The 23171-nt window shown below is 45.2% G+C and overlaps 1 protein-coding gene across 2 annotated transcripts in view; it reads right to left on the bottom strand.

Moving 5' to 3' along the window:
- SZT2 (SZT2 subunit of KICSTOR complex) overlaps positions 1-23171 on the bottom strand; it is a 355341-nt gene that overhangs the window by 278945 nt on the left and 53225 nt on the right. For both annotated transcript variants that reach the window (XM_082264795.1, XM_082264796.1), the window contains exons 9-19: positions 21137-21307; positions 20559-20784; positions 15341-15470; positions 13525-13667; positions 13239-13391; positions 13038-13152; positions 8653-8858; positions 6404-6634; positions 4156-4234; positions 3985-4076; positions 3716-3884 (exon numbers count right to left, since the gene is read on the bottom strand). In XM_082264795.1, the coding sequence (XP_082120921.1) occupies positions 3716-3884; positions 3985-4076; positions 4156-4234; positions 6404-6634; positions 8653-8858; positions 13038-13152; positions 13239-13391; positions 13525-13667; positions 15341-15470; positions 20559-20784; positions 21137-21307 (1715 nt within the window). The remainder of the gene's footprint in view (positions 1-3715; positions 3885-3984; positions 4077-4155; positions 4235-6403; positions 6635-8652; positions 8859-13037; positions 13153-13238; positions 13392-13524; positions 13668-15340; positions 15471-20558; positions 20785-21136; positions 21308-23171) is intronic.

The following is a 23171-nucleotide window of genomic DNA, read 5'->3' as shown; positions in this document are numbered from 1 at the left end:
TTTTATTTTATTACAAAAAAAAAAAAAAAATTTAAAATAGCCATTTGGAAAAGCGCTTGCAATGCTTAAAACAAACATTAAAAAGAAGAAAAAAGTGGGTGGAACTCCGCTTTAAGGCTCATTTACACTTTTTTCGACTTTTAACACACATTAAAGCACCTACCGCTTCAACATGCTTTTCTGATGCATTTTTGATGCTTTTTTGAAGCTTGGCAAATGCATTGATTATCTATTTGTTTTAAAGGGACCCAGTAGAACCCCAGCTCGGTAGTACCCCCCCCTCAGCAAAACCCCAGCTTATTAGTACCAGTGTTCAGCAGACCCCCAAGCTCATTAGTATCAGTGTTCAGCAGACCCCCAGCTCATTAGTACCAGTGTTCAGCAGATCCCCAGCTCATTAGTACCAGTGTTCAGCAGATCCCCAGCTCATTAGTACCAGTGTTCAGCAGACCCCCAGCTCATTAGTACCAGTGTTCAGCAGACCCCCAGCTCATTAGTACCAGTGTTCAGCAGATCCCCAGCTCATTAGTACCAGTGTTCAGCAGATCCCCAGCTCATTAGTACCAGTGTTCAGCAGACCCCCAGCTCATTAGTACCAGTGTTCAGCAGATCCCCAGCTCATTAGTACCAGTGTTCAGCAGACCCCCAGCTCATTAGTACCAGTGTTCAGCAGATCCCCAGCTCATTAGTACCAGTGTTCAGCAGATCCCCAGCTCATTAGTACCAGTGTTCAGCAGATCCCCAGCTCATTAGTACCAGTGTTCAGCAGACCCCCAGCTCATTAGTACCAGTGTTCAGCAGACCCCCAGCTCATTAGTATCAGTGTTCAGCAGACCCCCAGCTCATTAGTATCAGTGTTCAGCAGACCCCCAGCTCATTAGTACCAGTGTTTAGCAGATCCCCAGCTCATTAGTACCAGTGTTCAGCAGACCCCCAGCTCATTAGTATCAGTGTTCAGCAGACCCCCAGCTCATTAGTACCAGTGTTTAGCAGACCCCCAGCTCATTAGTACCAGTGTTTAGCAGATCCCCAGCTCATTAGTACCAGTGTTTAGCAGATCCCCAGCTCATTAGTACCAGTGTTCAGCAGACCCCCAGCTCATTAGTACCAGTGTTCAGCAGATCCCCAGCTCATTAGTACCAGTGTTCAGCAGACCCCCAGCTCATTAGTCTGCAGGAGTCTACAATGTTGCAGACTGATCACTGGGGAAGGGAAGACTGAGGAAATTACAAGGTATATAATTTAACCACTTCAACCCTGCTCACATTGCTGCTACTGCGGCAATGTGGCACGATCCCGTCCAGCGACGTAGACCTGGTCACAGCTCAGTCACAGCGGGAGTCGGGCCAGGGGAGGAGCAGCGGTGATCGCCGCTGCTCTGCCCCGATCGTCGGGTAATCGAGTGAGGAGATCCGCCCGCCTGTGTACACAGGCGGGCGGATCTCCTAAGTGACAGGGACTGACAGATCGGAGTGTTCAGCATAGCTGAACATCCGATCTGTCCTTCTGTCACTCAGTCACCTCCCCCCCCACACGTCAGTAAGCACCAGGCATACATTAACCCCTCCCTCTCCAATAAAATTAACCCCTTCCCTGCCAGTGTCATTTTTACAGTAACAGTGCATATTTACAGCACTGATTACTGCAGTAATGTCACTGGTACCCCCAAAAGTGTAAAAAATGTCAGTCAAGGGTCCGATCTGTCCGCCGCAATGTCGCAGTCCCGCAAAACAAATCGCAGATCGCCGCCATTACGCGTTAAAAAAAAAAACACCAAAAATGACAGAAATCTTTCCCGTAGTTAGTAAACGCAATAACTTTTGCGCAAACCAATCAAAATACACTTATCGTGATTTTTTTTACCAAACATAGGTAGCAGAAAACAAATTGGCCAAAAATTTTAAAAAAATTTGATTTTTACATTTTTTTGGGGGGGATTTCATATAAAAAAATGTTAAAAATATTGTTATTTTTTCAAAATAAACGCTCTTTTTTTGTTTATAGTGCAAAAAGGTGATCAAATACCACCAAAAGAAAGCTCTGTTTGTGGGAAAAAAAGGACGTAAATTTCGTTTGGGTACAGCATTGCCTGACCGCGCAATTGTCAGTTAAAGTCGCACAGCGCCGAATCGCAAAAAGTGGCCTGGACGTAAGACAGCAAAATCCTCCGGTGGTAAAGTGGTTAAACCCGCGCTAGGAAATTATACAATATAAAAAATTATATTTGAAGCTGCTGTTCACTAAGTCTAAACTTAGGAAAATGGTGTACTGAAAAACAGCGCTTGCAAGAAAATATAACAGGAAAATAAAATAAAATAAACGTGGGTCACCAATGTGATGGTGATCATAAAGTGCAATCGTGCCAGATCCAAAATTGATAAATACAATAAATGATCACAAATACAAAGTGCAATAGTGCTGATACACTATACATCAGGTGCAATAAATACAAAGTGCAATAGTGCTAAGTGCAACAGTACTTAGTGCAAGAAAAGATCGCAAATGAACACTGGTGTGACAGTCCAGTGTGACTGCTCAAATATAGTCCAATACTGAGTGCAACGTGATCAAAAGAAAGAGTGCTACTGTCAAAAAAATCAATAAGAGCTCCAAATGGTGCAAAGGTTCCACGAATCTCTTTGGGAATCCACTCACCAGAGCCGATGGACCTTCAAAAAAAGGTCAAATGAGCTTTATAATCAATCAAATAGATTGGACTCCTCCAAGGAAAAATCCCAGTAGATCCCCTTCTTCTGTGCCACTCAAAAGAAAGGATGGACCAACATAGTGAAGCCCGAATATGTAAATGTATTAATAGATAAAATACTCACAAAGGATAAAATGGATGTTCACATATAAGAGAGATAGATGTCCGCATCTAGGAAATGGGTAAACTCTCAATCCTTCCGGGAACGCAGCCGGCGTGCGTTCCACGGACTCCAGGAAGTGACGTCGTTGGTTGCCGTGACCGGAAGGTACGTCGACGCGTTTCGCCCACCTACAAGGGCGTTTTCAAAGACCTGTCACACTAGTGTTCATTTGCATTTGTGATCTTTTGTTGCACTTAGCACTATTGCACTTTGTAATTATTGCACCTGATGTATATTGTATCAGCACTATTGCACTTTGTATTTGTGATCATTTATTGTATTTATCAATTTTGGATCTGGCACGATTGCACTTTATGATCACCATCACATTGGTGACTCACATTTATTTTATTTTATTTTCATATTATATTTTCTTGGAAGCGCTGTTTTTCAGTACACCAAGCCTGAGGAAATGCTTCCTCCTGCCTACTACAAAGATACAACATTGCAGATTGATCGCTGGGGGAGAGGAAATGCTTCCTCCTGCCTACTACAAAGATACAATGTTGCAGATTGATCGCTGGGGGGAGAGGAAATGCTTCCTCCTGCCTACTACAAAGATACGATACTGCAGTCCTATCGCTGGGGGAGAGGAGACTGAGGAAAAGTCTTCCTCCTAACTGCAGCAGACTGATAACTATATATAAAGCTAAGCAGAGTCACTGACTGGAGCTGAAGGATGGCTTTTTAATGGTAGAAGGTATAACTTCCCTGGAATATATTGTAGCTGTTTAGTATGAAATAGAAGAAAATTATTCAAGCAGGTAAAAGTAACAAAGTATTGCTATGTTCATAGATTGGTAGAGGCGGGACTCATCCTGCCTAAATCATTTCTCGATACTCACTGCTTGTGGAATCTCAGAGTACATAAGGCCATGGAGGTGCTTCCAGCTCTCGGAGGTGCCCATGACGACTCCGCTCTGTGGCTCCACCCAACACTCAGAGACTAGGTGCAGCTCCGTGTCCTGTTCTATGGCTTCCACCTCTGTGTCATTATCTTCATCTGTGGAGAAGCTGAGTAGCCACAGATATAAAGATTTGTCAAAAAAAGAATGAAATGCAGGGGAAGACGTGCATGCAGAAACAAACACAGACATAATAAATAGTAACCCACCTGTCCTTGGTGGAGGTGACATACGGAGGAAAGAGAATGTACTGAATAACACAGCTGTGCTTCTCTATACTGTTTTCTCCTATACAATCGCACTGCGGAGGAGACAGGAGAACGATGTCAGTGTCAGCGCTATCAGTGAAGAGTGTTACAGACAGGGAGTAATGGACTCACCTGAATGGGAACCTCTAAGACCATATTAATAATTCCTTCTCCGCTGGAGGCAAAATGGAACCCTTCTGATAGCCTTATCCTGCAGTGACAAGAAGAACAATGTCAGTTCATAGGAATGGAGGAGTCACTATGTAGGAGCAACTTCTTGCAGGATTTGGACATCACAGTTTTCCCAGATTCCCTGGAGAGGGTCCACTGAGATACCCTCACCAATAGGAAGCCACCAGAAATCCGGGGTAACAGCGAATGAAGTGTTCATTGTTTTTGTGCTCTTTAACCACTTGACCTCCAGAAGATTTACACCAAATTCATGACCAGCCTATTTTTTGCTATACGGCACTGCGTTACTTTAATGGACAATTGCGCTGTCATGCAACACTGTACATAAATTAAATTGATATCCTTTTTTTCCCCACAAAATTAACCACTTCTGGACCGGAAGGATTTGCCCCCTTAATGACCAGGCTGTTTTTTGTAATTCGACACTGCGTTATTTTAACGGACAATTGCGCGGTCGTGTGACGCTGTACCTAAATGACGTCCTTTTTTCCCCCACACATAGAGCTTTCTTTTGGTGGTATTTGATCACCTGTGCGATTTTTATTTTTTGCGCTATAAACAAAAAAAGAGCGACAATTCTGGAAAAAAAAAAAAACAATATTTTTCATATTCTGCTATATAACATTCCCAAAAAAAAAAAAAAAAATCACAATTTTTTAACATTTAAGGCCAATTTGTTTTCTGCTACGTATTTTTGGTAAAAAAAAAAAAAAATCGCAATAAGCGTATTTTGATTGGTTTGCACAAACGTTATCGTGTCTACTAACTACGGGAAAGATGTAATTTTTATTGTTTTTTTTTTATTAGTAATGGCGGCGATCTGCGATTTTTAGTGGGACTGCGACATTGCGGCGGACAGATCAGACCCCTAACTGACATTTTTGACACTTTTGGGGGTACCAGTGACATTACTACAGTAATCAGTGCTAAAAATAGGCACTGTTACTGTAACAATGCCATTGGCAGGGAAGGGGTTAACCCGGGGGCAATCAAAGGGTTAAATGTGTACCTAGGGGAGTGATTTTAACTGTGGGGGCGTGGCTTGTGAAATGACCATAGAGACCTGTGTTACTATATAGAAGGATCACAGGAGCTCTGTGATCATTCCAGAGAGAAGAACAGTCAGCTGAGTTTACAACATCCGACCGTCCTCCTCTCTCAGTGGGGAGCGATCGCAGGTGGCAGGCGGCAATCTGAGTCGCCGGCCCCGTGTATCGGAGTCCCCTAACTGCAGGCGCACGACCGATGTATACCTATGGCGGTTCACTCAGGAGGGCCAGCCCGCCGCAGTATTTCTGCAGCGGGCAGTCCGAAAACAGTTACGTTTTTTTTTTTTTTTGGTGGTATTCGCTCACCACTGTTTTATTTTTTTTCAATATAAACAAAAAAAAGACTGACAATTTTGAAAAAAAAAAAAAAAAAAAACAATATTTTTTTTACTTTCTGCTATAAAACAAAGCCAATAAAAAATGTAAAAAAATCGAAATCACTGGGCTGTGATTGGACATAGCCGATCAGCAGGTATACAACCAAAATCATTGGCTGTAGCCTGCTGATAAACCCATGCTGTGTCCAATCACAGCAAGGATCATCAGGGCAGGGGGCGAGCATGATTTTAAACCAGGAAGTTCACAGCGGCATACGGGTTACGTCAGTTTGGTTTTTACTAAAGACATGCAGCAGCATACATTGTCCTAAATTTAGGAAGGAATTTTATTTTATTACATATGTTTTATAACTGAAAGCAAAAAAAAAAAAAATTTATTTTTTAAATTTTTAGTATTTTTTAGTCTTTTTTCATCTATATAATAAAAAATAAATAAATAAATAAATAAAAAAAACAGTGATCTAATACCACCTAAAGAAAGCTCTATTTGTGTGAAAAAAAAAAAAAAAAAAAAGAAATATTTAATTTGGGCTCAGCGTTGCATGGCCGCAAAATTACCAGTTAAAGTAACACAGTGTTGAAATGGAAAAAAATGCCCTGGTCATGAAGGGGGTAAAAAGGTCAAGTGGTTAATGGAGGAGGGGGCAACAAAAATTGTGGACTTTGTATTTTTATGCCACTATAATGACCCAGATAGGAAATATCTTAACAGATTTTGTTTTGTTACAAGTGATTGTTTTGAACCCTCTTGAGTAGCAACAAACATTGCAACATGGCCCATCCTCCTAGGGGTAGACTTACTCTGTGAGAGTGGAGAGGATCTGTGCCATAGCAGTGGTGGGCACTGTGGTCGCCAGACCTGACTGCACCGACCAGATCCACCTCTGATGGTAGAAGTAGCGGGAGAGGGATGCCAGGGAGGAAGAAGCCGAGCGATTGGTAATGGAGGGCCCCGATACTGAAGTGTGCTGGGTGGGACTCTCCAGGTTCAGAATAAACGGAGTTCTGTAATCCAGAGGAAGCTTTTCATACCTGAGAATGAGAAGAATGAGGGAAAACGCCTTAAACACTCGTTATTCACAGACATTCTTTTGAAAATTGCAGCGGGGGTTTATCAGTACCAGCAAATTGTGGAGCCCCTTAAAAGCACGTTACTAAAATATGTTCACTGGCTGCATGAAGTAGAGGCGAGCACCCCGAGCGTCATAACCTAAGCGAGGAAGGTTTGACAAATGCAGGGGTCAGAGGTAACACAGAGTTCAGTGGTCAGTAGTATATAACGCAGGGTACAAGGACAGTAGAATGTAGTGGATGCAGGGGTCAGTATTAAGTGACGCAGACTGTATAGATGTAGAGTAACATACTGTATGAGTCAGTAGTATGTACATAAAGCAGAGTGCAGGGGTCAGGAGCACGCAGCGCAGAGTGCAGGGGTCAGGAGCACGCAGCGCAGAGTGCAGGGGTCAGGAGCACGCAGCGCAGAGTGCAGGGGTCAGGAGCACGCAGCGCAGAGTGCAGGGGTCAGGAGCACGCAGCGCAGAGTGCAGGGGTCAGGAGCACGTAGCGCAGAGTGCAGGGGTCATGAATATCGTAGAGTGCAGGGGTCATGAGTATCGTAGAATGCAGGGGTCATGAGGATCGTAGAGTGCAGGGGTCAAGAATATCGTAGAGTGCAGGAGTCATAAGTATCGTAGAGTGCAGGGGTCAGGAGTAAATAACAGAGTGCAGGGGTCAGGAGTAAATAACAGAGAGCAGGGGTCAGGAGTAAATAACAGAGTACAGGGGTCAGGAGTAAATAACAGAGTGCAGGGGTCAGGAGTAACAGAGTGCAGGGGTCAAAAGTAAGTAATAGAGTGCAGGGGTCAGGATTAAGTAACGTAGAATGCAGGGGTCAGGAGTAACGTAGAGTGCACGGGTCAGGAGTAAGTAACGTAGAGTGCAGGGGTCAGGAGTAACAGAGTGTAGGGGTCAGGAGTAATTAACAGAGTGCAGGGGTCAGGAGTAATTAACAGAGTGCAGGGGTCAGGAGTAATTAACAGAGTGCAGGGGTCAGGAGTAATTAACAGAGTGCAGGGGTCAGGAGTAACAGAGTGCAGGGGTCAGGAGTAACAGAGTGCAGGGGTCAGGAGTAAATAACAGAGTGCAGGGGTCAGGAGTAAATAACAGAGTGCAGGGGTCAGGATTAAGTAACGTAGAATGCAGGGGTCAGGAGTAACGTAGAGTGCACGGGTCAGGAGTAAGTAACGTAGAGTTCAGGGGTTAGGAGTAAGTAACAGAGTGCAGAAGTCAGGAGTAAATAACAGAGTGCAGGGGTCAAAAGTAAGTAACAGTGCAGGGGTCAGGGGTAAGTAACGTAGAGTGCAGGGGTAAGTAACGTAGAGTGCAGGGGTAAGTAACGTAGAGTGCAGGGGTAACGTAGAGTGCAGGGGTAACGTAGAGTGCAGGGGTAAGTAACGTAGAGTGCAGGGGTAAGTAACGTAGAGTGCAGGGGTAAGTAACGTAGAGTGCAGGGGTAAGTAACGTAGAGTGCAGGGGTAAGTAACGTAGAGTGCAGGGGTCAGAAGTAGCGTAGAGTGCAGAGGTCAGTAGTATGTAACGCAGAATGCAGGGGACAGTGGTACAGCACAAATTCCCCCCTAACCTCTATAAAAGTTACCAGATCTAAGATACAGAAGTGCATAGCAGAGTGATGGAAGTCCTCCTCAGCTACGTCACATGACACATCAGAGTCAGGGAGGAGCCTAGGACTTCCCTTAGCTCTGCGATGTCTCCTGCCTTTCTGATCTGCGATCCACATTTCATTCACAAAGCCAGTTTAAATCACTTTAGAAACTGACAGATGTAAGCCACCTGTTAGCTCAAAAAGATAATGCATACGTATGTTTTGTAGTATTTATATTAGAATTCAGCCTTGACTGCAGCAAATAAGTAGAATAGGTTCATAATCATATACATCTTTTTTTTCTCTCTTTTACAAATATCAGCGGCTATATATTTGATTTTTTTGTATCGGTCTTCTTTAACACATCTCTTCTTTATAGGACACTCACTTAATGAGAAGCCTCTCCAGGGGTTTGTGCAGCAGAACAAGGCAACAGCGGTCTGAGAAGGCTGGAGGTGGCACTTGCGGAGGAGGCGACTTGGAAGGCGAGCTGATTCCAAAGATCTTTCTTTTCACCCGTGGGGTGCTGTCTTTACTGAGCACTCTGTAAGGGAATCGCAGCTGCAGGATGAGGTCCTTCAGCTCTTCCACCATCTGCAGAAGAGAAAGAAGAATAGAAGGATTCTCACTACTGCAACTAAACAGCAAACCAGCGGTGCAGCCAACAAACAGGAAGCCTTTAAAGGAGACGTCCACACTAAAACTAAAATCCCTGCATCTATTGATCTCCACAGTCCAAAACTGACCTATCTAGCCCTGTAAAGGAGAAATCAGTATATATACACCTTTTTAAAGCCGATCCGACCCGATCTCCAGCGGCGGAAGCTCTGCAGGGGACACGGCCATCAACGGCTGTGAAATGACACCCTGCCGGGACACCCTGATCGTTCTCAGAAGAGGCAGAACGACGGTCTGCCTATGTAAAGGGGGTAGACCACCATTCTGTGAGAGGGGAAGATGGGGATCTTGTGTTCCTGCTAAGCAGGAACACGGATCTCTGTCTTCCCCCAGTCAAAGCACCTCCCCCACACAGTTAGAAAGCACTCCCTAGGAGCACATTTAACCCTTTGATTGCCCTGATGTTAACTCCTTCCCTGCCAGTACAGTGACAGTGCAATTCTTTAGCACTGATCATTGTATTAGTGTCACTGGTCCCCAAAAAGTGTCAGATTTGTCCGCCGCAATGTCGCAGTCACGCTAAAAATCGCTGATCGCAGCACCGTTACTTGTAAAAAAAAAAAATAATAAAAATTAAAAAAATATATCCCATAGTTTGTAGACACTATAACTTTTGCATAAACCAATCAATATACGCTTATTGGGCTTTTTTTTTTTTTTACCAAAAATATGTAGCAGAATACAAATTAGCCTAAATTGATGAAGAAATTTGATTTTTTACATTTTTTATAATGGATATGTTTTACAGCAGAAAGCAAAATATATATTTTTTTTTCAAAATTGTCGCTCTTTTTTTGTTTATAGCGCAAAAAATAAAAACCGCAGAGGTGATCAAATATCACCAAAAGCTCTGTTTGTGGGGGAAAAAAAGAATATCAATTTTATTTGGGTACAGCGTCCCATCAGTGGTGTATTTAGGTTTTGTGCTGCCCTAGACCTTACTATGTTTGCGCACCCCCAAATTTAAATATGACCCACCCCTTCCTGTAAAGACCACACCCCTTTCCGGTTTATGACCCACACTCACCTGTACACCACAGAACACAACCACAGTCTATCGTTGCCCATCAGCGTAGCCTCATAAGTTCCCAATAGTTCAGCCTCATCAGTGCCGCCTTATTACTGCCCATTAGCGCAGCCTTATCAGTGCAGTATATCAGTGTGCCCTCATCAGTGGCTATCAGTACAGCCCCATCAGTGGCCACCAGTGTAGCCTATCAGTGCCCATTAGTGCAGCCTATAATACTGGCAGGTAGCAGTGTGACTGCTTTATGGGGGTGCCAGACTGATTTGCCTCCTGGACCCTGCCCTCTGGCCCAATTTGTCCCATAATACTGGCACTAAACTAAAAGTGTAGCGTAAGGCGGCAGGGACCCTTTTCATGTGGGAGTCGGAAAGAGTTTTTTTTCATGTGGTGTGTAGCTTTTTTGCTGCACCCTGCAAAGCGCCGCCCTAGGCCTGGGCCTTGTCGGCCTAGGCCAAGATACAGCACTGTGTCCCACGCCTGCGCAATTGTCAGTTAAAGTAAGGCAGTGCCGTAATGCAAAAAATGGCCTGGTCATGCAGGGGGGTAAACTTTCCAGGGCTGAAGTGGTTAAAGTCCAATTTAACGGGGGAAACTATTTTTCTATAATCTCAACTGGTCCTTCCTGAACCAACCAAGATTCGAATCTATGGCCAGCTTAAGACAGGGAATGCATTTTCTCTTCTGCTCACGTCATGAAGCTGCATAAGCCCCCTACTTGAGAAAATGATGGATAAAGCGGCTGCAATCAGAGATCGTGATTTATATTATGTGTGTTCACAGATACTTTAAATCGGAAAACTATAATAAGGAAAACTATAATAATTTATTTATTTATTTTTTCAAAAAGAACCCAAGCACCCTATCCACGCAACTGGGGTCCAGTCAGTGCAATCGTACCCTGAGCAGCTCCTGGTTCCTGCTAATAATCTGTAGCCAGCGGGACCAGCTCCCAATCATGTCACCACTGTGACAGTCACAGTAGTCACATGATCGCCCGATCTTACCTGACCCACCGGCGTTCAGAACATTTTAATCACTTCAACCCCGGAAGGTTTTACCCCCTTAATGACCAGGCCATATTTTGCGATTCGACACTGCGTTGCTTTAACTGACAATTGCGCGGTCGTGCGACGCTGTACCCAAATACAATTGATGTCCTTTTTTTCCCACAAATAGAGCTTTCTTTTGGTGGTATTTGATCACCTCTGCGGTTTTTCGTTTATGTGCTATAAACAAAAAAAAGAGCGTAAATTATTAAAAAACATCAATATTTTCTACTTTCTGCTATAAAATATTCCCAATAAAAAAATTTTAAAAAATCAATATTTTTTTATCAGTTTAGGCCAATTTGTATTCTGCTACATATTTTTGGGGAAAAAAAATCCCAAAATGCGTATAATAATTGGTTCGCGCAAAAGTTATAGCATTTACAAACTAAGGGATAGATTTATCGACTTTTTTTTTTTTTTTATCAGTAATGGTGGCGATCAGCGATTTTTTTTGGGACTGCGACATTGCGGTGGACAAATCTGACACTAAGTTACACTTTTTGGGGATCAGTGACATTAAAGCGGAGTTCCACCCTCAAAATGAACTTTTCACAATCCGCTTGCTTTAATTTACCTGAAAAAGAATTGGATATTTAAAAGTTTATTTTTGATTCACTTACCTTGTTTTTAAAGGAAATATACTTACCTTCCTTCCTCTTCCTCGCTCTGAGGCCGCGGCCCGCACCGTCTCTTCCTGCTTGCATTGACTCCTGGGAGATGAGCATCATTGATCCCAGGAGTCAATGTGCCTGCACCGGCCCCGCTCATCACTTCTGGTGCAGGCGCGTCATTCCCTGCTAAACAGCTTCTGGGCATGCCCAGAAGCTGCGCAGGGATAACGCGCCTGCACCAGAAGAGACGAGCAGGGCCGATGCAGGGCATTCTGGGGCTCCGACGTCACCGAAGAGGACGCTCCGGCTTCAGCTGCCCACACCTGAGATGGCAGCGCTGGACAAGACATTTTCAAAGGTAAGTATTTCTTCTAAAAGGTAAGTGAAACAGGGGGCAGAGTCTATCGCTGCTTAAATGCACTAGCCCTGACTGTCCCGGGGGTATTTTTATCTAAAAAAATGTTTTCAGGGTGGAACTCCGCTTTAATACAGTAATCAGTGCTAAATAATATACACTGTTACTGTATAAATGACACTGTCAGGGAAGGGATTAACACTGGGGGGGGTGATCAAAGCTGTTAAATGTGTTTCCTAGATGTGCTTACTAACTGTTTTGGTGATGGATTGAACAGAGGCAGAGAGAGATCGGTCAGCTTAGCTGAATTACACAATCTTTCCCTGCCTCTCTGACAGGAGAGCCGTCTTACATTATTTACATACCAGACGGCTCTCCTGTCAGTTTTCCCGAAGATCGTGGGAGGCCGGCGGTGGACGTGCGGCGCCAAAACCGCATGCACACAATCAGGTAGATCTACGTGATTATGCGCAGCTGAGCCGCCCTGCCGCAGTAAATCTGCAACGTTGCAGCAGACAGATCGGACGCCTGATATTTTTGACACTTTTCGGGGACCAATGACATTACTACAGTAATCAGTGCTAAAATATGCACTGTTACTGTACTGACACTGGCAGGGAAGGGGTTAACACTGGGGGTGATCAAGGGGTCAAATGTGAGCCTAGGGGAGTGATTCTAACTGTATGGGGGCGGGCTTATGGAAAGACCATAGAGACCTGTGATCCTATATAGAAGGATCACAGGCGCTCTGATCATTCCAGGGAGAAGAATGGTCAGCTGTGTTTACAACAGCTGACCGTTCTTCTCTCTCAGCGGGGAACGTGCATCGGAGCCCCTGCTGCCGAGTGTGGGAGCGTGCCGCCAGCCATGTGCACTCGCCCCCTAGCTGCAGGCGCGAGACTGACATAGCCCTACATCGGTTCACGCAGGAGGGCCAGCCTGCCGCAGTATATATGCAGTGGGCAGCCCAGAACCGGTTAAAGAGACTTTGGGTCGGGCAGGAAAGGGTTAAATGATATACAGCACCAATGACTTTCTTTTTTTGGAATTTACCTTATTTCGGCAATTTGCTGGAGTCCCCAGAGGAAATCCCAGCCGGAGGACCATGCACGGGGCTTTCCAGATTATCCGCACCACACAGAAGGAAGAAGGCGTCTGACCAGCGTCACTGACAAAGCCAACAAGGGATACGATAAGGAAAGACAAAGATCGCACTGATTGTATTAGCAGAAGATAGTCCTTGACTGACATTACCTCAACATTAATTTCACATAGGAGTAACTCTCCACCAGCACAAAGCTGCTCCAGTCCCGCAGGAGAGAGGTGAGGGCCGTGTGGGAGATGCGACACTGAACCGTGCTATAGCGCCCGTTGTTCCCTGGGGTATGGAGGTGCTTTGGGAGAGGCCTGGAGGGGTCACAAGAGAAGTCATTACACCAGAATCCATTGCAGCACTAAAAGACGACTCATGACAAACACTCGATTATAAGGAGAGGTTTTACAGCATACTTGGAGAGATGCTTTAAGTAACTTTACATACATGTCATGCTCCAAAAGTAGCACGATGCGGTGCACATGAAGCCAGCGTTGCCACACATTGGCATCCATGGAGAGGATCGGTTTCCAGTAGGAGGCAAACTGGGAATGGCTGGAGTCTGAGTCGCTGTGCTGCAGTGACAATACCTGCGGAGGAGAGGACAAAATGGAGTCACATATGTCATCTTACAGGAAACTTCAGTTGCTTATATTTCTGAATATATTAGCTTGACATGAAGAGTTAACTGAAGATAAGTGGTTTAGGATACCGGGAGGCCGGGCTTACGATTATGCGATTGGCTGTCACGGCGATCACATTTCTGTTAGCTGTCAGTAACTGTGCTGGGAGCGCGCTCCTGGCACAGCTGTTTACCACCAATTCACGCAAAAATATGCGGCCACTCGGCGTCAAGGCCCACCCACCAAGAGGCTGCATATTTGCATACAGCCAGGGCCAACGGGTTAAAGAGCCTACCACTTCAACATGCTTTTTTGATGCTTCTGAGATGTTTCGGTGACGCTTTAATAATGAAGCTAGGCTAATGCCCCCGTGTGTTGATTTTCTATTAATTTTAAAGGGGCCCAGAAGAACCTCAGCTCATTAGGATCCCACTCAGCAGATCCCCTGCTCAGTAGTACCCCCATCTCTGATGCTGCCCTACTCCGTAGTACCCCCTGCTTTGCTGATCCCCCGTTCAGTAGTAACCCCCAGCTCTGGTAATCCCCCACTTAGTAGTAAACAATGCACTGCTCAGTAGTAATCCCCAACTCTGCTGATCCCACACTCTGTAGTGTGACAAACCCAACCGGGACAGGGGCTTTTTGGAGGGGACTAGGGGCTAGCCACTGACTATGGCCCATGGAGGAAACCAGGGATCTTGACTTATTCTGCCGGTCAGAGCATGGAGAAGAGCTCAATTCAGCCTCCACGTTTTGTCTGTGTATGATGCTTATAGTAAAGGGCTTGTATTAGCTCTCAGTCTGCTTGAAGGGTTTGGAGGGCAGGAGGCTCGGTTTAGCAGAATCACCCTGGCGGGGTGGCAAGCGGTCTGTCACAAGTAGTAATCCCCAGCTCTGCTAATCCCCCAATCAGAAATAACCCCCAGCTCTGCTCTGCATGCCCCCTGCTCAGAAGTACCCCCAGCTCTGCTGATCCTCTGGTTTTCTGATTCTCCTCTCTCTCTAGTCCCAATTCCCTTTCTGCTATATTGCTCCCATGCTGTGCACCATGTGTCACCATGAGTTTCTCCTGCTCCGGTCCCCCAGCTCCGCTGCTAAACCCTCACTCTCCAGTCCTGCTATATCGTTCCCATGTTGCACACCACCGTGTGTGTCATCTGCTAGTTGCTCAGCTTCAGTCCGGAGCCAGCTCACTTTTTTGCTGCTCCACACCAGATGTGACGTATGCACCAGACACTCCCACAATATATAGTGACTGCTAAGTAAGCCTTCCCGGTTCGCTTGTTGGTTTCCCAGCGGGATATCTCATACCTGCAATACCTCAAAAATAAAGCAAAGCTAACTCTGAATAAAAGCCTCTCAAAAATTGCAGGTGCTGTTAGCAAGCTTTGTCACAGACTTTTATAGAGGCTTTAGAGGCGCACTGAAGCGCCATTAAAGTGGCATGGGGTAAAATTTTAGAAGCAAAGCAAACGCAACGAGTGAACAGGACTGTAAGCGTACCAATTTATTTAGTGAGAGGTGCTTTGATTGGCATTAAGAGTGCTTTAAAAAAGCCGGTCTAATGCTACATTTTAAAGGGAAGTGTAAACAAGCCTTTAAAAATTATGCTGCTTTATCGCTGACACAAGAAAACTTACTGGTGTGGTGGATCCAGGAGGGATGTAGAACAGGGGGACTCCATTCTTGGTGCTTTCTGGGATTTTGAAATGTTCTGGAACACTATCAAACGATTTCAAATGCACCAACATCTGATCTGTCTGGCTGATGCTGAAAGATTAGAACAAACACCAGTTAAAGCTTATATAAAGTATCTACCCCCAGTTTGTTTTCACAAAATGTATTGCATGTCTACCCCTAACTGCATACAATGTATTCAACCCTGTGCAATCTATTTGGAGTTGTCCAGTTATAGATGATTTCTGTAATCTAGTAATAGCCTTTTTTGCTAACCTGCAAGGTCTCTTTATCTCACATACACTTGAAATTTACTAATTTAGTCTATTAGATGAAGAATGCTGGCCATACCACATGAGAATATTTTTAAGGGAAACACAGTTTAAAGCGGAGTTCCGGCCTCAAAATCGAAAAAAATCTTTTTTGGGCCATCTGCTTGCTGAGGACAACCTGAAAGAGAAATGGATACTGCCGATTTTGTTTTTTGGTCACTTACCTTATTATAGAAAAAAATATACTCACCTTCCTTCCACTTCCTCCCACTGCGGCCGCGGCCCGCGCCGTTACTTTCGGTTTGCGATGACTTCTGGGAGCTGAACGTCATCGATCCCAGGAACCAATTCGCCTGCACCGGCCCCGCTCGTCACTTCCGGTGCAGGCGCGACATTCCCTGCTAAACAGCTTCTGGGCATGCCGGGATGCCGCGCCTGCACCGGAAGTGATGAGCGGGGCCAGTGCAGTGCATTGTGGGACTCTGACGTCACGGAAGAGGACACGAAGAGGGACGCTGCGGCTTCAGCTGCCCACACCTGAGATGGCAGCGCTGGAGAAGAAATTTTCAAGGTAAGAATTTCTTCTTACAGGTAAGTGCGACCCCGGACAGTTCAGAGGGTATCCATTGTGGAATGTACCAGCCATGACTGTTCCGGGGGTATTTTTTATCTAAAATTCACCCCCAAGGCCGGAACTCCGCTTTAAGGCCCATAAAGTCACAGCTATTAGATGGATGAACCCATTCCTCCCTAGCCTGCCCCATTGGATATTTATAAACCAGATTGTCCCATTTAAAGAGGGCCATGTACAGGAGGAGAAATTCCATTCCCAAATTTAATAAAGTCCGGGACACAGTGTGCAAATCTACAAATACTCTAAGATCCCTAAAAGTCTACTATGAGCGCGTCTTAGGCCCTGTTCACATTAGGGCTGCAACTAATGATTATTTTGTCTGTCGACTAATCTAGCGATTATTTTTCCGTTTAGTCGACTACTCTAATGATTATTTTTATTTTTTTTTGCTTAATCTAGTGTTCTTTTTTGATTAGCTAATTAATCCTTTGAATAACTTTACAAAAAAATGATAACAACTTCTAATATAATATTTCAACTTTTTTTTTAATCAAACAAAAGTCTTTATTGAGAAAAATAAACGCATTTACAAGGAACATAAATGCTTGTTGGAGAGAACAAGATAAAGTAACAACATATAGGAAAACAGTGGTTCATACATAACAAACGGGACAAGGTATAGTAGAACATCTCAGCTGTGGTGGAGAAGGCATTGAGAGTCAACGTTAGCACATACAGTTATGGGCAGCGCACCAAACGTGTTCATAAATAGTCACAGGTACCAAGACTTAAAGCGGAGTTCCACCCAAAAGTGGAACTTCCGCTTTAGGTGTTCCTACCCCCCTGACATGCCACATTTGGCATGTCATTTTTTTTGGGGGGGAGCGGGTACCTAGTTTTGACAGGTACCCGCTCCCACTTCCGCTCGGAGCGCCGCGGCGCCCTGAGCGGAAGTTCTCCTCTCCCCCTCCCTCCCTGCAATCTTCTGGGACACGTCAGAGGCCCCAGAAGATTGCCGGCCAATCACGGCGCGCAGCGCGACTTGCGCATGCGCAGTGGGTACCCGGCTGTGAAGCCGCAAACTGTAACAGCCGGGTGCCCACAGCAGTGATGCCGGCGCCAAGGGAGAGGATCGAGGCTTCGGGCGGCCGCATCGCTGGACCGTTGGACAGGTGAGTCAAATGGCTGGAACTCCGCTTTAAGGGCAGCAGCGGTGTGGATACCATGCAAAAGAAAAAATTAAATGGACAATATTGCAATTCTAGACACACGTCTCCGGGGCCTGCACCCATCTATCCCATATCTTGTTATACTTGGATGGGCAGCCTCTGTGAGTATATATATATCAGTTTTTTTTATAGGGTAAGGCAGTATTGACTTCCCTGAGCCATTCATGAAAGGAGGGAGGTGTGGCTCGCATCCATTGTCGTGCGATACACTTCCTGGCGAGAAACAAGGTCTCATGTAAAAACTGGGTGGTGAATTTATCCACACTTACATCCGTAAATACTGCGAGCAAGCATGGCTTCGGGGCCAGCGTTAGAGGGGAGCCCATGGTGTCATGGAGAATATTTCAACTTTTATTAAATTTTTTCCAAAAAATACTTCAATGTGGTTGAAGTTTTTACAGTATACAAAAATAAAGTGGCAAATATATAAAATGTAAACAACACTTAAGCATCAGGCACGAATAATGCCATTAATTCAGAACCAGAAGCATTCAAAATGCCATATAAAGTCAAAAAAAGCACTGCTCAGCACTGTGTGTGCAAAAATACAAGACAGAAAAAAATAAACACTTTACGGCATCAGGCATGAAAATGCCATATAAATTCTGCCTAACACTTTTAAGCATATTGTTTAGTTTCACTCTAATTGCAGTATACCATACAAAAGGATCCTGGACCTGGCTGTGATTTCTGGATCAAAAGAAAAGCTCAACAGAATTACAAATAGTTTGTTAGGCATACATGCACAGTATTTCCACCGTGTATTTGGCTGTTGCTGCTTGAAGTGCAGCCGTAGTTATTTTCCCCTGCACCCATATTTAGATCATTTAAACCTACAGTGACTTGCCGTTACACCACCCCCCCCCCCCCCCAAATCTGCTTCGCCGTGTATTTACAGATATGCTAAAACTAATTGCTTATTCACACAACAGAAAAGCTGACATTTTTACCCACACAATAACCCTCAGCTATGACTCCATAAACATTCTGAAATACCTAATAGCATGCTGTCATGCCTGTGCAATCACGTCTGATTTCTAAAACTATGTTTAACCTTGATTAAATTGTAAACACCTACATTACTTCCTTCTTGTTTAACAGCAACAACTCATTTCATCTACATTTTCTTGTCTATGTTATTACTTGCTTTTTCTGGAAGACTGCTGGAACTTTCTCTGCCATTACCGCCATTTACAACGCATCAACGCCTTTCACGCATGCCGACGTATTTCCGTAGTCGACGTAATCGATTACGTCGATGCGTCGTTGCAGCACTAGTTCGCATGGGTGTACTACAGAGAAAAACCATGTGAGGACCCTGTTTACTCACACAGGGATGCACAGGTGCTCCGTGCATCCCTGAGCAGGCAGTCCTATTCAAGTTAATTGGGACGCAATGGCTGCATAGACACAGCCACTGTTCCGATTTTACATTTGTGTCGGTGCATGGCCCCAAATATGCACACTGTACGTATTCAGGGCCATGCACCCACACAGCTGTCACATTGGGAGCAGCATCTGTGTCTGTGCAGCTGCTGCATTCCAATTGATTTGAATAGGACTGCCTGTACAGGGATGCACAGAGCATGGTTGTATTGCTGTAGCATGCCCATGTGAACAATGCCTTAGAGCAGGGTTCTCCAAACTTTACAAAACTGTCCTTCAGACTTTAGGGGGCCGGAATGTGGTTAGTGGGAATATATAATGCCTCATCTTCAGGGTGTAACATATAAAATGTTACAAACCGGCCGGCCCCGACCACCCGCTCTGACAGCTAGCAGGGATCTTCTCCCAACCCTCTCATCCCCACCCCCCTTCTGCCCGCACCACTCATTCACATTCCTCTGTAAATTATAAAATGCAAGTTTCAGCAGCCTTAGCTGCATGTAGTTTTCAATGAGCTACCACGGTGCTGTGGAGCGCTATGGTAGTTCATTTACGCTTCCTGTCAGATTGTATCTGCTTGCCCGTATGACGTAGAGGCACACAGATACACTGACAGGTCTGCAGGAGACACGCATGGCTCCAGCGAACTTGCTGAGGCTCCAGAAACAAAAAATAATAAATGTACATTTTTTTTACCTTCAAAAAAATTAGCATTTAGTAATTTTTTTTTAAAAGGCGAACTTATCCTTAAATAAACTACAGAAACAATTTTGTGTGTAACCCAGGGACTGCCTGTATTTAACCTGAAGTTTATTTCAAAGACAAAATTCTTTACAAAAGCAAATCATTTGTGACTATACTTTTCCCTTTTCATCAAGGCTTGAAGAAACAATGTCTGCAGACTCAAAAGTCTAAAATAACTGGGCAATTGGGTTTGCACATATTGCAATAGGACTACCACAAATTGGTGGTCAGAGGGAGAAGGGACCCCTTACACTAGTAGTCATTGGGAATAATACTCAGTACATCAGCGGCCAGAATGCCACCTGATAGTCATAGCCAGAATGCCATACAGATAGTTAAAAAGATAACTGGTGTCAGTGATAATGTATATAAAAGTCAGAAATTGCTCACTGCTCAGCAAACTCCTAGCAACCTCTGGAGGGACCCGGACTGAGAAAGGCTGCCTTAGGCCCCTTTCACACAGGCGGACTATTCAGATCCGTCTGTCCGTTTTTTTTGGCAGATCTGAATGTTCACCCCATGCATCTCTATGGGGTATGGATGTCAGCGGAGACATGTCCGCTGACATCCGATCCGTCAAATCTGGACGGATGGAAACCCTATTTTCCATCCGTCCAGCGGATCGGATCGGATGAGAATGGACAGACGGTCCGTTCCCATCCGATTCCCCCATAGAGAACAGCGGGACCTGACAGCTCTGTCTCCGCACACAGCACGAGACACAGCTGCCACCCACCTGCTCAGCGGGAGATCGGCAGATCGATCCCCCGCTAAGATAAACGGAGTCCGCCAACGGACCGGAATGTGTGAAAGGGGCCTTCGACAGCAATCCATTGAGCATACAACATATTGCGAATGTTGGTGGAGTTCAGGAAATTGGCCACATCTGACTGATGATGCATTAGGAGGAAATTTCAACAGGTCTTATATATCATCCAATCATTCCAACTATACCAACAACAATAAGGTGCTATACCTCTGTAAAGTGTTCCAGAATCGCCGGATCACGCTGGTTCTGTACATGCTGGTGATGGGCTTCTTCAGTGTGCAGCTGATATCATGTAGTATGTCGTAGCTTCCTTCCATGACTACCTCTACCCTGGTGCTCCGCTTGGAAGGGTCCAGGGGCCATGGAGCCATTGCCAGGTACTCAACACGCATGTTGTGCTTCCAGAGTAGAACCAGTTTTACCTCCAGCAATGCTGTAGAAACAGCGATAGTAAATTATCTATGGAGACCTAGATTCGAGAGGAATCACTATGGGGTGCATTTTTACAGAAGCGGTCTGCAATTATCAAGGCCATACTCTTCTGCATCATTCAACCAAGAGGCCTATTAAGGAACTGCCAAATATGGCGGCATCGCCACTGCACCCTGCATTCACATACCATAATTAGGAGAGGGGGCTAACATTCTCAGTGAGGATCACCCACAATCAGAAGAAGAGGAAAAGAGGAAGCACAAATACTACACAAGAGAGCCCTCCAGTTAGTTGGAACACGGGGTATAACGTTTCCTACATTGATGGAACAAGAACAGTCCTTGTGAAATCACCTTTGGCAATGCGGATTTCCCGGATGCTGTATCCTTCCCTGAGCCGCACAGAGACCACGCTGATGATGCCCGCATGTACTTCCTTCTCTGCATGCTTCCTCCGACGTGTGGCGAGCGCTGGGTTACTGCTGGCTGATACCAGGTGCTCATTGAATAATTTGTGCTGTGATCCTGTCCAATAAAAAAATGGATTTTTGTAAAATCTTACCGTAAAATCCTTTTCTCTTAGCTCATTGACAGACGTAGTCCTCGGTGATACACCACCTTCGGGTTATGTTGCCTCCACAGGAGCAGGACTAGACAGGAAATTAAAAAGCTCTGGCCACACCCTAGGGGCAGTCCCAGAGGGTATATCCTCTCTCTCTCTGCCTCAGCAAATCAGTTATGTGAAAAAGCAGTCTTTAGAGATTTTAACCCAACTCAAAAAAACAGAGGGGCGGGGACTACGTCTGTCAATGAGCTAAGAGAAAAGGATTTTACGGTAAGATTTTACAAAAATCCATTTTTCTCTAGCGCTCATTGACAGACGTAGTCCTCGGTGATACACCACCTTCGGGACGTCCCAGAGCAGTATCACAACTGAGGGGTGGGAAAATGAAATCAAATCCCAATCTAGAAGGCCCAACCGGTGCCAACTAGAAGTTTACAATGCTCATCCTTAATGATGAGACTCAACAAAAGAGAGAAAAAATTTTTCTTTTTTTTTTTTTTTTTTTCAAACAGAAAAAAACCCTCGAGGTAGACCACCGGTCTCCTCAAATTGCGGCCTGCAAAACCTTGCGGCCAAATGAGGCATCCGCCGATGCCGTCACATCAATTTTATAGAATTTTGTAAAGGTATGTACCGACGACCAGGTGGCCGCCTTACATACCTGGACCACTGACGCCTGATGGCGAAAGGCCCAGGAAGTACTGAGCGCTCGAGTGGAGTGCGCCCTAACAGGGAACGGAGGACTCTGACCCTTAATAGAATAAGCCTGTACCACCGTCTGTCTAATCCATTTGGCAATGGTCGCGGCAGATGCAGGCAAACCCTTTCTGGGGCCATCCGTGATCACAAAAAGTGAATCCGTCATACGGAATGATTCCGTAGCTTTCAGGTATACCCTGATTGCCCGAACCACATCTAAGGAATGCAACGCATGTTCCCGATGATGCTTGAGGACACAAGGAAGGTAGTACAATATCTTCATTCAGATGAAAATCTGAAACCACCTTAGGAAGAAAAGATGGCTTAGGATGAAGTACTACCTTATCCCTATGAATCACTAGGTATGGGGACTGGCATGATAATGCAGCCAGTTCTGACACCCTGCGAGCAGAAGTAATAGCCACCAAGAAGGCCACCTTCTGGGATAAAGTAAGCAAGGGAATCTCCCTGATGTTTTCAAAGGGAGGTTTCTGTAGAACCGACAAAACCAAATTAAGATCCCAGGGCGGTAAGGGCGCGCGGACTGGAGGAGCCAGGTGCCGCACCCCCTGAATGAAATTCCGCACCAAGGATTTGGTAGCTAAAGGCTTCTGAAAGAAGATTGCTAATGCTGAAACTTGACCCCTGATGGTGCTCAAGGCTAGCTTCTGCTCAACCCCTTGTTGCAAAAAGGCCAATATTCGAGACACCGAATAGGTACGTGGAGGAAATCCTAAAGATTCGCACCACGCAATATAAGTCTTCCATGTGTGATAATAGACTTTGCTGGAAGTCGCTTTCCTTGCTTTAATAAGGGTAGGAATGACTGAAGTAGACAAACCTCTGTCCTTCAGTACTTGGGTCTCAATGGCCAGGCCATTAAAACCAGCGACTGTAAAGCACGATGGTAAATTGGTCCTTGAGACCACAGACACTCCCTGAGACGAAGTTCCCACGGAACGTCTGTGACTAACATGTCCAAGTCGGCCAGGCCGGCTTGAGGAGGCCAGCCTAGAAATTCTAGGACCACTGGCGCTGATTGGATCTGAACCAGGCGTCCCTAGAGCTATCTGGCCCCGACCATCCGAGAAAGTCTGGTCGTTTTCTGTTCCCACACATTTATCA

This window comes from Pelophylax lessonae (assembly GCF_965119305.1).
Source record: "Pelophylax lessonae genome assembly, chromosome: 8".
Classification (NCBI taxonomy): domain Eukaryota; kingdom Metazoa; phylum Chordata; class Amphibia; order Anura; family Ranidae; genus Pelophylax; species Pelophylax lessonae.
The sequence above is the reverse complement of the archived record's forward strand: the minus strand, read 5'-3'. Positions and strand labels throughout refer to the sequence as shown.